At 44.5% G+C, this 16,621-nt stretch overlaps 1 protein-coding gene across 1 annotated transcript in view; it reads right to left on the bottom strand.

The window, feature by feature from the left end:
- Positions 1–16,621, bottom strand: part of RIMKLB (ribosomal modification protein rimK-like family member B) — a 60,753-nt gene that overhangs the window by 27,004 nt on the left and 17,128 nt on the right. Inside the window, exon 2 of the mRNA XM_015419911.1 lies at positions 13,178–13,395. Within this exon, the coding sequence (XP_015275397.1) occupies positions 13,178–13,352 (175 nt within the window). The 5' untranslated portion in view covers positions 13,353–13,395. The remainder of the gene's footprint in view (positions 1–13,177; positions 13,396–16,621) is intronic.

The following is a 16,621-nucleotide window of genomic DNA, read 5'->3' as shown; positions in this document are numbered from 1 at the left end:
TTCTCCTCAGGGAAAGTTGGGCCCAGCTGCATAGTAGCCACTGGGCTGGGTGGTGAGGGTAATAAGTCTCCCGTGGTCACCACCGGGCCTACCCTCAGAAGTCCATGACAGGCGAGGGAGACAGGACCCTTTCCAGGGTTGCTTTGGCCTCCAAGTTCACCCATCTCCTTCCCATGGCTTTCCTTTTTGCAGAAACCAAGGCTCCGCAGTAGTGTTGTGGTTGCACAGCAGCCTCCGAAACGGTGACTGAGAGCTCAGTGGACATTCTTTTCTTAAAGCTACAGGTGTTATTTCTATTATTCTCTCTCTCTCTCTCTCTCTCTCTCTCTCTCTCTCTCTCTGTGTATGTGTGTGTGTGTGTAGTGTAGCGACTACAGCTGAACTATAATCTGTCAGCCCCAGGTTCAAACCCCTGGCACTTCCAGTTATAAGGATCCAGTAATATATATTTTTTTTAATTCCATCTTCCATAGATTAAACGACGGGACAGTTACATCACTCGACCTCAGTGTTCCTCACTGGTTTGTGACAATTCATAAAGCTCTGCTTGCAATTTTGGGAATATCTGTAATAAGGTATACAGGTCTGTACCTGTGGATGTGAAACACCCTAGAGCAGGGGTGGCCAAAGGGCAGCTCAGGAGCCACACGAGGCCCTTTCAACAAAGTGTAATTTAATGTTAATAAAAAGCAAATTTGCATATTTTTCAATAAAAATGTGTGTGTAATATTTGTTCATGTCTTGCGGCTCTCAAAACACCTGTTTATTCTGTGTGGCTGTTACGTTAAGCGAGTTTGGCCACCCCTGCCCTAGAGGGTGAACCATGCGTCTGAGTCACCATTTTCTGTTTTGGTCCAATCAGCCACCATTTCTGCATGGCTCAGGTAGCTGAATCTTGAGCTTCTAGCAAAAAAAAGAAAAGGGGGGGGGCGGACCCTGACTGCTCCTCCTTCAAGGGCAGGTCTACTAGGAGTTTCCCTCTGCATGCCCATACACTCACTCACTTGCTTCCCTCTCTCTCACATACAAATTTAACAAAGGCCACCAGCAACTCTGTACTCTTTCTCAGATTCCTGAACACAATGGGGTGGGGGAGAGAGTAAATCAACTAATTCAATGGGTAAAGCATTCAGAAGTAAGTCAACTAATTCAATGGGATTTGCTCTTCAGTAAAGACGCATAGGATAGCAGTCTAAACCCCCTGGAGGGACGGAAAAGAATCCATTGTCCATGGACATTTCAGGTTCTGGGGCCCATTTCCAACACATGCCTCACATCCATGGCAAAAGCGTTCCTGGCTCATCTGAGGAGGGAGCAGGAGCTATTCTTGCCCTTCAATATGTCGGCTCAGGCATGGGGGGGGCGGGGGGGGAGAGAAAGAACCACGATGGTGCTAGCAGTAATGGGGCAAAAAGGGGGGAGGGGAAGGCAGAACCGCAGTGGTGCCGCGTGGAGCATTCTGCTCTTTCCTGGGAGGCATTCTCTTCCAGAAGGACCTTGGAACAAAGGGAAGGACAAAGAATAAACATCTTTTCTTCTTTCCGCAGAGCTCCGACACCAGCTCCTACAAAACCCTATTCACTGAAGACGTCTTCCCACCTCCCTGTTTAAAGGACACAGAATACCGAGCTGGTTAATGAAACGCTGCTTATTTCCAAATCCCAACTCCTCGTAATTTCACAGGAAGAGCATTAGAAGGCAGTCGCTGCTGCAGCCCACGTCATTCCCTGCAAGCGCTGCCGCACTGCAGCGGACTCATGCTTGTAAGCAAGCATTATCACAGAAAGAAAGAGAGACACACAGAGGAAGGGGGGAATCTCAGCTACTGTTACAAACCAAATGGGACATTTACACATTGGAAAGACAGCTACCCTCTCCTTCAAGAGCTAGCCAACCTGGCAAGCAAGTGGTTAGGTATCATTACAGCTGCCAATCAGGGCCACGTGTATCTCCACTTGGACCTCCAGCTACACCCACTACGTTGTTGATTGATTTAAGCCATTTGTGCCCTACCTTTTTCCCTGATGGAGACCCGAAGCAACTCACATAATTCACCTCTCCTCCATTTTAGCCTCACAACAACCCTGTGAGATAGGTTAGGCTGAGAGAGGGTGACTGGCCCAAGTGGGAATTCGGATCCCAGTTTCACAGATACTAATTTGACACTCTTAACTACACCACACACTGCAAGACTTTTCTGAAGTGTTTGTGCTAAGCCATAAACAACCACCGTGTTGGGTTGCTGTTTTACAGTGTTGCATATAAGTGGCCTCTGTGCATGTTTTCATGATTATCCATTAGGAAAAGCCCATGTACGTGATGTTCTTTACATGAAATTATGCCAGGAAGTTTTAGCTTATGAAATTTTGTGCAAAGTACAGAACAACTTTCAATACCCTCAAGAGCATTGTTGAATGTTATATATTCAGTAACAGGCTGTACCTATCATGGAAATCAGAAAACTGGAAAATAATGTTTTAAAAACCTCTATAAGAACCTATAGCACAATTTGACAGAAATTTTTAATTGGGCCACCACTGCTGAGGTATATCACAGTGCAGGCATCCCCAACATTTTTTGAACCCGTGGGCACATTTGGAATTCTGACACTGGATGGTGGGTGCAACTCCAAAATGACTGCAACAAGAAGTGACGACAACCACAGGATGGCTGGCCCCAAGAGGTGGAGCCAATGACAAAATCTCAGGGAGGTAGTCCATGCATAACTCTCATAATACCTCTCCAGCATTTCTGGCAGCTGGCACGTTGCTGAATTGGCACAGCCAATCAAATCTCCCATAGCCAATCAGAGGCCCGAGTGGGCAACAGCCCCACCTTGTCCCACCCACTTTCTAAAAACAGTTGGCAGGTGCCAGGAAAGGTGTCACAGGTGCCATGGTGCCCCTGGGCACCACATTGGGAAACCCTTCCATAGCGGTGACTAGCTGTTATTTCCAACACAAAAATCCAAAAGACAAAGCATCAAAGAAAACAAGAGGCAGAAGCTGCCATTTCGGGGGTGGGGGGGAGTCAGCCACTGTTTCAAGCAGCATGTGAGATGCAGTCATTAACTACCACACTACCATCTGCCATCGACACAGACTGAGAGGTCTGCTCATTAGACTAGGCAGCGTATTTAAATTGTGTTTTTCACCCATACAATTTAACTAGATCAGATTTTAGCTCAATTAAATAGATGCAACTGATCTTCACCACAGTTCTCAGGCAGGTATATGTCCCCTCCACTTTGTACCTTGTGTCTCAACATAGAGGGAAGACTTCTGGTCACTGGGGGCATGAACTGCAGAACTACCCAAGAACTGGCAGCCCGGTCTCCAGCTTCTCAGAGAACCAGGGTTCAGCCTAATGCCATGAGCCCCATTGCGTCAACAAAACCCTATTTTAACTAATGAATTAGTTTTCCTTTTAAAAAAACCTCAAATGATATTGCAAGATCTTGTACAACGTAACAATCACACAGATAAGAGGACAGAAAAACCTCAGTTTTGAGACTATGGGGGGGGGGCGGCGTGACTGAAGAAGGAGGGTTAGTATTTATACCCCACTTTTCTCTACCCAAAGGAGTCTCAAAGCGGCTTACAATCACCTTCCCTTCCCTCTCCCCACAACAGGCATGCAAGTACAATGAAGGATTATGCAGGGAAAATTCTCACAACTCCACATACAATTTGTGAGCCAAGCTCTCATTAAAGTTGCCTGGCCAGTCTCTCTTGTTCTTCCTTTCTTGCTATATTTGCCTTCTCCTGCCTAAGCAACCTTGCCATGAGCGCTCTCTTTATCACAGTGACCCACTTTTGCATGTCTCTGAGTGGCGCCCTTGCTAGTCATCTCTAGCAGCTACAAATGTGCAGTAAGTGAGCTCCATGCTGGCAATATAGGAAACTATTTACTCACCTACATACAACAGTCTCCTGCTTACTCTTGTCAAACCCAGGCACCAATGTTCCCTCTAAGCTGTGGAGTCTTGTGAGCAAAAATTCTACTTTGTGAGCTATCGACATCAAAGTTGTGAGTGAGCGATTCGGCCACTGCATAAATCAGTTTGCTCTGGAGCCATCCCTTCCTGAGCTAAGACAAAAATGTGTGAGCTGGAGGTTAAAAAACTGTGAGCTAGCTCACACTAACTCAGCTTAGAGGGAACACTGCCAGGCACCATCTCAAATCATCAACACCATCATTAAAAAAAGATTTTACCCAGCTTTTCTATTCTCACAGGGCCACCAAGGCAGCTAACAAATTAATACATACAAATTAAAATCTCATCTTAAAAGCCATTAAAATCAACACAGAATTGCATCATTAAAACAAGATTCAGGTGGGTTGCTGGGTTGGTCTGAAGCAGCAAAACAAAGTTTGAGTCCAGTGGGGCACCTTTAAGACCAACAAAGTTTTACTCAAGGTATAAGCTTTTGTATGCAAGCACACTTCTTTGGATACAGCGAAACAGAATTTCCTCAGCCATTACATATAGGAAGAGAGAGGTTGGGTGGGGGCTGCCAGGAAGGGGTGCCTACTGAGTACCGGATCCGTTTCAAGGTGTTGGTGCTTACCTTTAAAGCCCTATCCGGCCTAAGCCTACCATGCGGGGATGGCAGGAAGTCGAATAAAATAAACTAAATAAATAAATAAATCAAGAAGCCTAAGTAACTTGTCAATACTACAATACGTTATTCTTTCCCCTTCCTTTGACTGGGGAGGAGACAGTTACTTCACTACTTAAGGAGGAAGCTTCCAGCAATGTAGCTAATGTTGCTACCTTCTGATACTTTTGTTATGGCTTTGCTGAGTGAACTTAACCTTGACTGGTCAAGGCAGCCCATGAGGGTATGTTATTTTAGTTTAATATTATTTTTATTTTTATTTTATTTTAATTATTATTATTTCAATATTTTCATTGTCTACCTCCCAACTGTACAAGTCAGGGTTGTCCTTTAACAAAACTGATAACATCTTTAATAAATTTTACTTTGAGAAAGTACTCTGACATCCAATATTCTGCACTCATTTCTTAGGTATTTTCCATACATTAGTTTCTAATATATTTTATCACTATACTTAATCATTTTTCTATACAACATACATACCAAAAAACCCATATAAACATTTTTACACGAATCAGATCAATTCATTCCAGTTTACACACTCCAGTGAGCTTTAATTTTGTGACTGAAATTAGTCTGCCGTCGCCGGTCAGGCTTAGGATATTTTCACGTCTGCTACCAGCCTGAGCCGCATCACGCCAGCAGCCACCTTTCCAGGACTCCTACCGACGTCATGTTTACTTAATTTCAGTCACAGCTCGGGAGAAGTGACACACACAGGGAGTCAGAGGGAAAGATGCTCCTTCCGGAACGAACGCTCTTTCTGGGCACTTGGCTCATTCTCTGACATCCAGTTTATAGACACACTAAGCAGAGGCCGACTGCTAAGCAGGGACAAAAAGCACCAAAACAGTTCTTCCCGAGGTATTCAAAGAACTGGAATTCTGGCCACTGATGAAGAATATCATGAACATAATGAAACCTGTGTCAGTTCTGGTACTACAATAATTTGAAGGACCCACCTCTCCTTGCCTTCAGTTCTCACAAAGAACTCACAGACCCCTAGAATAAATACCCGTGCAGACCCCACTCTGAGAAATGCTGGCATCTGCCCATATACGTGAATAAGGGGTGGAAGCTGTGTGTTTCTGTTATTTATCTGCCTCCTGTTGTATTGAGCGTTGGTCTATAATAATAATAATAATAATAATAATAATAATAATAATAATAATAATAATAATAAAGCTGTGTGTTGTCAAGCCAAGACCCAGTCTCCACACAGGCAGATCTTCAGCACCCAACAAGGCTAATTCAATATGGGCAGCCGTGTTAGCCTGTCTGTAGCAGTAGAAAAAAGCAAGAGTCCAATAGCGCCTTGAAGACTAACAACATTTGTGGCAGGGGATTGGTAGCCATGTTGGTCTGTCTGTAGCAGGAAAAAAGAGCAAGCATCCAGTGGCACCATAAAGACTGACAAAATTTGTGGCAGGGGATTGGTAGCCGAAACAAGGCTAGTTGTCAGTTGTTAGTGTGATTCACACAATTCTCATATCTGCTGGAGGTTAAAGTATTTTTGTTGCCGTTATACAGTTAATGCTTTAAAATGCTTGACGAATATTCAGCCAGTGGACAAAATCTTTTTTGACTAGTTGTGTTAGCTAGCCCTAAGAGAGCCTCTGAGGTCTCCCTCCCACCCTTGCTGTCTTTACCACCACCGGCCACTCTAGATGCCCCCCCCAAACAGACACTCCTTTAGAGGTGGGTTCATAAGACAGAAGGATACAATAATATTTACACCAGAAACAGATATGTGGTAGAAGGACAGATAGGTCAAAGAAAGTGACAGGACAAAGGTAAGACTATAGAGAAAAGTTTCTCATATTACATTATGAGACAGAAAGCACAAAAGGTGAATGCCCACCAGTCCCCATGCTCAAATCGGAAAAGACCAGGCATATGAACAACAAAGGAGAGCTCTCTAAAAATGTTTTTCTCCTACAAGTCGATTTTAATTCCCAGGCCCTCACCCATGGGCCAACAAAACCCTTTTGTAGTGGTTAAGTGTGTGGTCTCTAATCTGGGAGAACCGGGTTTGATTCCCCACTCCTCCACTTGCACCTGGTTGGATGGCCTTGGGCAAGCCGTAGTTCTGATAAGAGCTGTCCTTGAAAAAGAGTCGTTTCTGCGAGAGCTCTCTCAGCCCCACCCACCTCACAGGGTGTCCGTTGTGGGGAGGGGAAGGGAAAGGAGTTTGTAAGCCGCTCTGAGTGAGTGAAGGGCGGGGTATAAAGCCAATCTCTTCTTCTTTACCTGAGACAGCTGCTAATACTGCCATTGCTCTGGGGACACGGAAGATGGACTCCCTTCTCCTCTCCCACTCTGATGCTGCAGCAGTGGTGTTGCTGATAATGACAGGAAAGGTGAGAGGGAGACTTCAAGGGCTCCCCCAGGAATAGCCTCACACGACTAGTCGATTTTTTTTTGTCAAGTGGTCAGTCAAATATTTCTATTTTAAAACATTAACTTTAGAACAGCAACAAAAATACTTTAATCCCCAGCAGATATGATAGTTGTGTGAATCACACTGTTATTGGGGGGGGGGGGATGAAATTTACTTTCATTTTTAAATTTTCAGCAATTTAAGGTAAGGTTTCTTATGAGTGTGAAAGGTTCACTGAACATTTCTTCTTTCTGGTTTTTATCCTTGAATATCAAGATCAACTTACTTTAAGAAAATTGAAAATAGATGGAATTAAAACAGAAATGAAGCAAAGTAACGCGCAAAATTAAAGAAGAAGAGGCTGTTTTTAAAGGCAATTGTAACAGGTGCTCCAGTTCAGCACTCCCTGCAGCTATAGAAAAGGGACAGAAGCAACACTTGCCTGGCTCATATGTTTCCCCCTAACTATGGCTGGGTGAGGGGGCAAGGAACTCTGCCTCGTTAATAAGCAACACCATGATGAAACAAGAAATGTCAGCTGTGACCTTCACGACTGTTTCATGAAATAGCAGGGAAGATCTGACCAATCTATCAACTGGCTTACTATTCTTCCATCACATGAAGCTGCCTTATACAGTTATACTTATTCAGTGTAAGTTATACTGAATCAGACCTTTGGTCCATCAATGTCAGTACTGTCTTCTCAGATTGACAGTGGTTCTCCAGGGTTTCCCGCAGAGATCATTACATCACCGACTACTTCTCTGTGGTCCCCTGAAGGTTCTACAAAGGCTGGGAAATATTTCCTTGGTTCCTTGAATGCTGCCATAGCTCTGGTATGTGTGGGGGGGGGGGGGGGGGACACAGTCTGAACAAGACCTCCTTCCCAGTGATGGCCCCAGGTTTTTTTGCCCACTAGGCGAGGATACATTCTCCCCCCACCCCCTGTGCGAGGGTGGGCGCTGGAGCCGCAGTGGGCGGGCCGAGGGGGAGAGCTGCAAATGCATGTGGGGGGTGGGATCGCTTGAGGGGAGGGGGCCTGTGCCAGGCTGCAAAAGGAGCTCCAAAGAGACTGCGGGGGTGGCAGAGGGCGAGCGGCACTTTCCCGTCGTTCCAGTCTGTTCCCCACGCCTGTCCCCCCCACCTCCTTCTCTTTCTGTCTGGGGGGCTGCAAAGAGGGGAGTCTCTTGCCAAGGACGGAGCAAGAAGCCAGCAAGGGAGGCTTCCTGTGCGGGGCGAGGAGGGGACGAGGCCGGCCAGAACGGCACCCTTGTCGAGCTGTTGCCCTCGGCGACAGTCTAAAATTTAACAATAACGGTCCGGCCCTGCTCCTTCCCATCACCACCACCAGGTTAGCAGGTAGGTGAGCAGGCAGGAATGAGAGGGGCTCACCTCCTGTGTGGATTAAAATCTGAACCAAAGAAGAATTCAGTTATGAATAATTTAGAAGGAGACATACAATTACTAAAAGACTGGTTACATTGCACTACCCGGACATTTTTCTATTGCCAAATTCTTGTTAAGACTGTATAGATTTAGGCTACACTAACAAGCGGAATAGAATAGTAAGGTCAAACTGTGCTGACCAAACTGCTTCAATAAGGTTTGTGGCAGGGGATTGCCACATTAGTTTGTACCATTAGAAATATGTTTAGACAACCTGACAATGAACGTGTAATTAACCATCTTAACAAACTGGTTAAGCCTTAGTTCCCTCTTCAGCAGATCACAATTTCTCCCCAAGTTACTGATGTTCCAGAAATAACTGACACCTGTGTTCATGGGCAGGCAGACTACTGATTTTTTTGGACTCATTTGTAACAAAGTATAATTGCATGTTTTAAAAGCATTTTTTGTTTAAAAACATCTATCAAAATATAGAGTTGGCATCTCCCGACATGACATCAGACAATAAATGAAAAGCAACGCCCTTTCACTATGACAGGGGATTTGGAATGTCTTGAAGATAATCAACTCCTGTAATTCTGCAACTTTGACCAAATCTGTTCTACACATAACTGGCAGGAATTGCCAGGCATCAAGTCTAATTCTTGTGCTTGGTATGGTGCAACATAATCGCCTCATGCAAATGAAGTGTAATATCATTAAATGATGCCTCCAGACTCCTAAGCATTTCTGCTATAATCCTTCTCTTAAATCTCTACACTTCTGATGTGCAAGTGCCCTCAATTTAGCTATCTAAACTGGACTGAAGACTACTCGTGGAAGATACCCTGGATCATGAGAGGATCTTCAAAAATCACTGGACAGAGCTTATTCATTTATTAAGTGAAAAAAACAGAGAGTGAAGCCAAAGGGAGTCTGGTGAAAAAACCCGTAACGCTGCCATAAGCACAGTTTCTCTTTTCCCTCATCCTACAAAGGAAGTTGTCCCATCACATTAAGAAGTAGTAAGAACTAGAAATGGTTTCTTCCATCCCAGCATCAAAAATATTAATGCCCACTGGATCTTAATCCACTTACTGCAATATTAGGGTACATTCCTTCTTCCTGAAATCTCTCAAAAAGATAAAGGCTCTCCAGACCTTACAACCTTTGGTAACAGCTAAACAACTAATTCTTCAAAAGTGGAAAGCAATTAGACCTGGTTAGTGTAGACCAGTGTTTCCCAATCTATGGGTTAAGAACATAAGAGAAGCCAGTGTTGGATCAGGCCAATGGCCCATCCAGTCCAACACTCTGTCACGCAGTGGCCAAAAATACCAGGTGCCATCAGGAGGTCCATCAGTGGGGCCAGGACACTAGAAGCCCTCCCACTGTTGCCCCCCCCCCCGAAGCACCAAGAATACAGAGCATCACTTGCCCCAGAGTTCCGATCTATACCTTGTGGCTAATAGCCACTGATGGATCTCTGCTCCATATGTTTATCTAATTGGGTTGGGACCCAAAGGTGGGTTGCAAAGCTCTGAAAGTGGGTCATATACCAGCCCTCCCTAATGGTCACCCCTGCTTTTTCTATTGCTTTCTTTTGTATTTTGGAAACCAAGATCTGACCCTGGAAACAGTATCATTCATGTCATACATTAGATGGTATTTTTTCTTTACTGCATATATATATTGCTCAGGAGTGAGTTTCTTAGAAACTTGGGGGAAATTAGAGGGAATAATGAAGGAGAGGGTGGCCAGAGACTGGAATGTAACCTCCATGCACAAAGGCTGCATATGTTGGAATGCCATTTAGATGGGGTTCGGGGGGGGGGGGCTGCTGCACCCTTTGTGTGATGTTTGTTGGTTTCTCAAAAACATCTGGTTAGCCAGTAGAACATGGAAAGATAAACTAGATATCATAGATTGCCTAGATCAAGGTCTTAGTTTGCTTAGAGTGCCAAAAAACCATGGGCCAGCCTTGGATGAGTCACCATACCATACTTTCTTACACACCCAGGGAAATGCCAATCGTCACTGTCGGGTCAGGAAGCGATTTTCTTCAGGCTAGTTTGGCCAGGGATCAAGAAATTTTTTTGCCCTCTTCTGGGCATGGAGCTGGGGTCAATGGGTGTGTGTGTGTGGGGGGGGAGGTAGTCGTGAATTTCCTGCATTGTGCAGGGGGTTGGACTAGATGACCCTAGAGATCCCTTCCAACTCTATGATTCTATGAGTCCCTTTGAGTTCCTTTCCCCCGCTGTCTTGCTTAAGAGAACACAAGAACACAAGAGAAGCCAATGTTGGATCAGGCCAGTGGCCCATCCAGTCCAACACTCTGTCACACAGTGGCCAAAAATACCAGGTGCCATCAGGAGGTCCATCAGTGGGGCCAGGACACTAGAAGCCCTCCCACTGTTCCCCCACCCTAAGCACCAAGAATACAGCGCATCACTTGCCCCCTGTAGCTAATAGCCACTGATGGACCTCTGTTCCATATACTTATCTAATTCCCTCTTGAAGCCGTCCATGCTTGAATTTGTTGTGATTCTGTGCTTTGAGTCTTGACATCAGTCCTGTTAAACTTGCACTGCCACAGTGGCACAGGTTCTGCTGGGCATTCTGCACATCGCAACTGGTTGTGCTGGGCTTGAAAAATGCCCCAGTTTGTACTTCAGATATTCTCTGGTTTGACATTAGTCCTCTTTTGCTTACACTGTTACAGTGGCATTGGGTATGCTGGACATCTGCACACTGCAACTGGTTGTGCTGGGCTTGAAAAATGACCCCCAGTCAGTTTGTACTTCAGAGATTCTCTGGTTTGACATTGGTCGTCTTTTGCTTGCTCTGCCACAGTGTCACTGGTTGTCCTGGGCATTCTGTACATTGCAACTCATTCTGCTCGGCTTGAAAAAATGCCCCGCCCTCCACCTTCAGTTTCCACTGCAGAGATTCTCTGGCTTGATTTTCGTTCTGTTTCACTTGGCACATTTACTTGTGGTTCTACTGGGATTACTGAGCTCTGCAATGGTACCGTTGGACTTAATGTTTGTTCTCACTGGGTGAGTTCAGACGCGCCATTTGATCTGGTGTCATGACTGTTCAACAACGGATTTTATATGCACAATCACATAGTCAACATCTGCCTCCCGTCCCCAGCCGTTGGTTTCTGGCTCAAAACCCCCCAGGTCCCATGTGGTGTTTTCTCAGTTCTCCCATTTAAAGCCGCATTTCCTCCCTGTGTGATCGCTCCTCCAGTGTCAAGCCACCTCTGGTGGTTTAAACCCCCTCCCTGCTCGAAAGCTGCTGCAGAAGACCGAGGCTTCCGCTTTTTGCCTACAATTTTTTTTAGCATCAGCGGTGTGCACATAGGCGGAGCTCTGCTTCCGCATTTATAAAACCGACGTTTCAACGGTCACTCATTTTAGCGTTTAGATGAGCTTGGGATCTCACGGGGACCATTTTCAGGTCAAAAGTTTAAAGGGAAGTCTTTTGTTGGAGGGGTTGGATTGATTCACCTTGGTGGTTCTGTGCACGCGCCATGATAGTTTTTCCCCATTTTATGGATGAGTGCCTATGTGCATGCGTAAACTGAGAAAAAATTTTAAAAACCCGCCGACACACACTCCTGCACGTCGGTAGTGTACACGCCAGGGAGTGATGTGACTGCGCAGTGAGGCGGGATAAGGGAGGTAAGTGTGATCGTGATTATACAGATCAAAAATAATCGCATCAGAACCGGACCAGAAACCACTCTCAGCACGCCATCTGAACACACCCACAGATTGCTATTTGCAGACATGGCTTTTTGCCTTGGAAGCAGCTTGCAAGTGTGTGTGTGTCTTCTCCCCCCCCAAGAAATAGGGGGTTTTGTACATCACTATTCCCGGCTCCAGCTGAAGTATAACCAACACGTACAGCACAATGCTTCATGTAATAGAATACATTTGTATCAGTTGATATGACACTTTGTGTCGAGCTTTGGGGCTTTCCTTGTGTTTTAGAGTTTTCTGGCTCCCCTTCATTTGAGTAACTAATTGACTTGTTTGATGAAACCACTATTCTTTTACTATGAGAAGGACCTTTTTCTGGGCTTACAGCCAGAAGGCTATAGCGATTAGCAACTGGAAGATTAAAAACAACAGTATCGTCTGGTACAAGAAAATCCTCCATCCTGGTCTGTTTGTAAGTTGGGAGGTTTTTAGGATCATCTATGTCCTCTGTACGTTCAGAGTCACGCTGTCGCTTTCCCCCACCCATTTCAGTATAATTAGAAGTCCGAGAGTAAAAAGCAAAGAATTAAAACTTTATGTAAGGCCAAATGTTTGTGCCCCTGTAGAGAAAAGATTACTAGTATCAAATTTGTATTTCCTTAGTTTAACAAAGTCTTTCGGAGACTTGTGGATTCTTTAAGCAGCTTGGGAGGAAGGGCACAGAAAACTAAATGGAAGACTTCACCTTCTGATCCTTTGTGCCACAAAAGAGTTAAAATGTATGTAAAGTAGCTGATGTAATGTAACTTAAAAAAAACAGCAAAAGGAAGACTATCAAATTTGTTGAAAAACATGTGGAGCTGTGGACTCTGCCTCCTCCTCCTCCTCCTATGCATGCATCTCCAACTCATTTGCAAATTTTAAGTAGACTCTCTTCTCCTAAAACCTATAGGTCGTGATTCAGAAATTTTTGAGATTGTGAAGAACTTTCCCACCCCAAATAATGTCAGATAAGGCAAGCTTAACCAAGGATTGCCTTTGGGTATCCACACACCCTCCCAAACCACCCTTATTCTTACCCAGGTTTCCTTGCTCGACAGTCAGGACTACTTCATCCATCACCAAGGCCCGAAAGTCCAAGTCCTCTTCACAACACTTGGCTTTGAGTGCCCTCAGGATTTCCTGCTGGGGGTAGTCTTCCCTGATACGGCGATCAGTCAAAAACCACAGCCTGGGCACAATGGAGCTACACATCTTGAACTACTCCCAGTCTTCAGGCTTCCTTTGAACGCACTGCCTAGAAAGTGAAAACAGAAAACTTAGCATGTGAAAAAGGTTGGTGTTCCCCATCTCCTGCTATTTTATGCAGTACTAGCAACACGCACCTACATAGTTTCCTTGCAGAAAAAAATTCTGGCATAGAAAAGTTAACCTACATCGTGAAAGAAAGCTAAAATTATAATTATTCTTAAACCAGAGAAAGATTCATCTTAGCTAGATTCTTACTGTCCAACAGAGACTTCAAAAATTATTCTTCTGTAATAGCAAGGACACAATATGATTATTAGCAAATTTATTCACCCTAATCAAAAAAGGTTTTATTTGTGCAAGGCATGTATAATCTAATATCAAAACAATTCTTGATGTCATATATGAGGCTAATTATATTTGGAAGAAATAGTGGGGATATTTCTTGATCGTGAGAAAGCTCTTGATAGAACAGCGTTATCTGAGATAATGAAAGCTTTCATATATAAGGCTAATAATTCCTGGAAGAAATAGTGTGGATATTTCTTGATCGTGAGAAAGCTTTTGATAAGATAGAACAATGTCATCTCTTTGAGATCATGGAAGTACTTAACCTTAGGAGTAATTTCAAAGATGGCTCTCACATATACAAGCATTCATTTGCTAGAGTAGTTGTTAACGGAGAGATCACAGATAAATTTCTATTTATGGGGGAATGCAACAAGGATACCCACTCTCACCTCTTTGACCAAACAACATAGCCTCTGTCAAGAGTAATTACAAATAATTAAAAAATATGGAGTCTGCTTTGGAAAATGTTTATATATTATGCTTATATGCAGAAAATATCACACGTATATTAAGCATTATCATTGCTATTATCAAAAATGAGGGACGTAGCCTTGACCTGGATAGCTCAGGCAAGCCCAGTCTCATCGGATCTTGGAAACTAAGCAGGGTCGACTCTGGCAAGTACTTGGATGGGAGATCTCCTTGGTATACCAGCAGTCGGGAGGCGAGGGCAGGCTTAATTCAGCCATCTCTGCGAATATCCTCCAGGCTCCCAGTAGGGATCAGTCACCAGAGGTTGCCATGACTTCCAGGTGCACACGCGCGCGCACACACACACACACGAAAAATACAAAAAAAAAAAAGAGGGATGTAATCTTGATATTTGTTAAGATTTTGTTTGTTAACTCGGCCAGTAAGGTGTTCCAGAGATTAATGGATAAGGTGTTGCAGGGACTAGATTTTGCAGGGAACTATCAGGATGACATTGCAGTGACAAGCTCATCTTGGTCACATTTGCACCATCTAAGAGTGGTATAAAGGAGAATTCAAGAGGTAGGATTATAATGATAAAGTATTTGAAATGTCAAATTGCCAATAGCTCTGTTGTATATTTGGGCCATCAGATTGGGAGGGGGAAGGTTACGCCTCACACTCTCAAAGTTGATGCAATCATCAAGTGGCCAATACCGGTTACTAAAAAACACGTGTTGAGTCTTCTGGGAGCATGCGGATTTTACAGAAGATTCATTCCCAACTTTTCACACCATGCAGCACCCCTTACTAATTTATGTAAGAAAAGGGTACCTAGGAGAGCGCCCTGGACAGTCCAGTGTCAGTGAGCCTCTGGCACACTGAAGAGGCTCGCAGAGGCCCCAATTCTCAAACTGCCGGATTATTTGGAAAAGTTTATTGTACGTACCGATGCAAGCTGTTATGGCTTGGGCATAGTTCTATTGCGCAAGATGACTGCCTCCATCCAGTAGTATGCCTGAGTCATAAGCTACTGCTCAGGGAACAGAAGTACAGTGTCATCGAGCAAGAAGCCCTGGTAGTAGTATGGGGATTAAACAAACTCAAGACATACTTAAGCGGTGTACATTTTCAGTTGGAAATGGATCATAGCCCACTGGTCTTCATCCATAGGATGAAAGAAACCAATGCCAGAATCCTGAGATGGGTGTTGTCCCTACAGGATTTCTCATTTGACGTTAGACACATTAAAAGAAAATAAAATGTTCTAGCTGACTCCCCTTTGAGGTGCTACACTGAACTGGAATAAAGAGACAAATGATGTCTCTGAACCCATGTGGGATAGGGCAGGGTATAAATTGAATGAATGAATGAATAAATAAATGTTTAGTGTGCAAGCTGGGGATCTTAAAAGTGTTAAGGCATTGTGGTTGAGGGCCCAAAGAGGGGCCCAGAAATTTTATATAACATGGAACTGTTTTGCATCCATGTTTTCTTTTCTCTTTCTCTTTCTGCGTGGGGGTGTGTATGTGTAAGGAAGAGACCAACTCAGAAGAACTAAGTGAAGGCTGGAGGGGGAGGCCTGACCTTGTAAGCTGTTACATGAACGGCTTCTTTTCATCTCACTAGGAGTTGTATGGCTAAGCCGCCCTGAGCCTGCTCTGCGGGGAGGGCAGGGTATAAATATTAATAAATAAATAAAATAAACTATCTTAATCAACAGCTGGACTGGATATGGACAGAGGGCTCGGCAGCTTGTTACGACGCTCCCAGCAGGATAAAGGTGGGGGGAGAAATAGCCTGAGAGGCACGCATCATTTTAGGGAGGACCTGTCCTTGTCCTCCTTTTGGACTATGACATTATAACTGTGAGTACTTGCTGACTTTAGTCATTTGTTGTATTTTGATAAACTGTAGAATTTTTGCAAACCTTTTTTTGATTTTGTTATCCATCTTGGAGTGATACTGGTTTATTTTGTTTGGAAAATAAATGTTGCCTTGTTTATTGAACTCAAGTGAGTCTATGCACCTGGAGGAGGATCCTAAGCCTTAATCATACACCGGGGTTCAGAAGGAGGCTTCACAGTCTGGGGCTGCTTCTCTGGCATTGCTGGAGGCTGGCTCCTTCCAAACCTCTCAGAGCCATGCTGAGGTCAAGCTGCTCTGGGAGGGAGGCTGCTGCAGACTCAACCACTCCCCTGAAGACACTGGAGGAGAGGGGAGGAAGCTTTCCGGCAAGGAGTTGTGTCCCTTCACTTCCCAAGTGAACTTGTCACACACACATTCCTCCTGCGAAGCCAAAGTCCAAACAATGACTGACGCCACTGACAAGACTTTTTAAAGCTCTCCTCTGCTGACGCTGACCAATCAGAGAGCAGGGGGGTGGACGCAGCCAGTGGCCTGTTAATCAAACTGCTTTACAGTGAGGCATTAACCCCTAATCTCCCAGTTCACTGCTTTTGATGCATTAAGCATCCTGGTTTTGGAGGTCAGTTCATCACAGATGAAAGATC

The sequence above is a fragment of the Gekko japonicus genome, unplaced genomic scaffold, assembly GCF_001447785.1.
Source record: "Gekko japonicus isolate JY-2015 unplaced genomic scaffold, Gekko_japonicus_V1.1 scaffold3387, whole genome shotgun sequence".
Classification (NCBI taxonomy): Eukaryota; Metazoa; Chordata; class Lepidosauria; order Squamata; family Gekkonidae; genus Gekko; species Gekko japonicus.
This window is presented reverse-complemented; position numbering and strand designations above follow the sequence as displayed.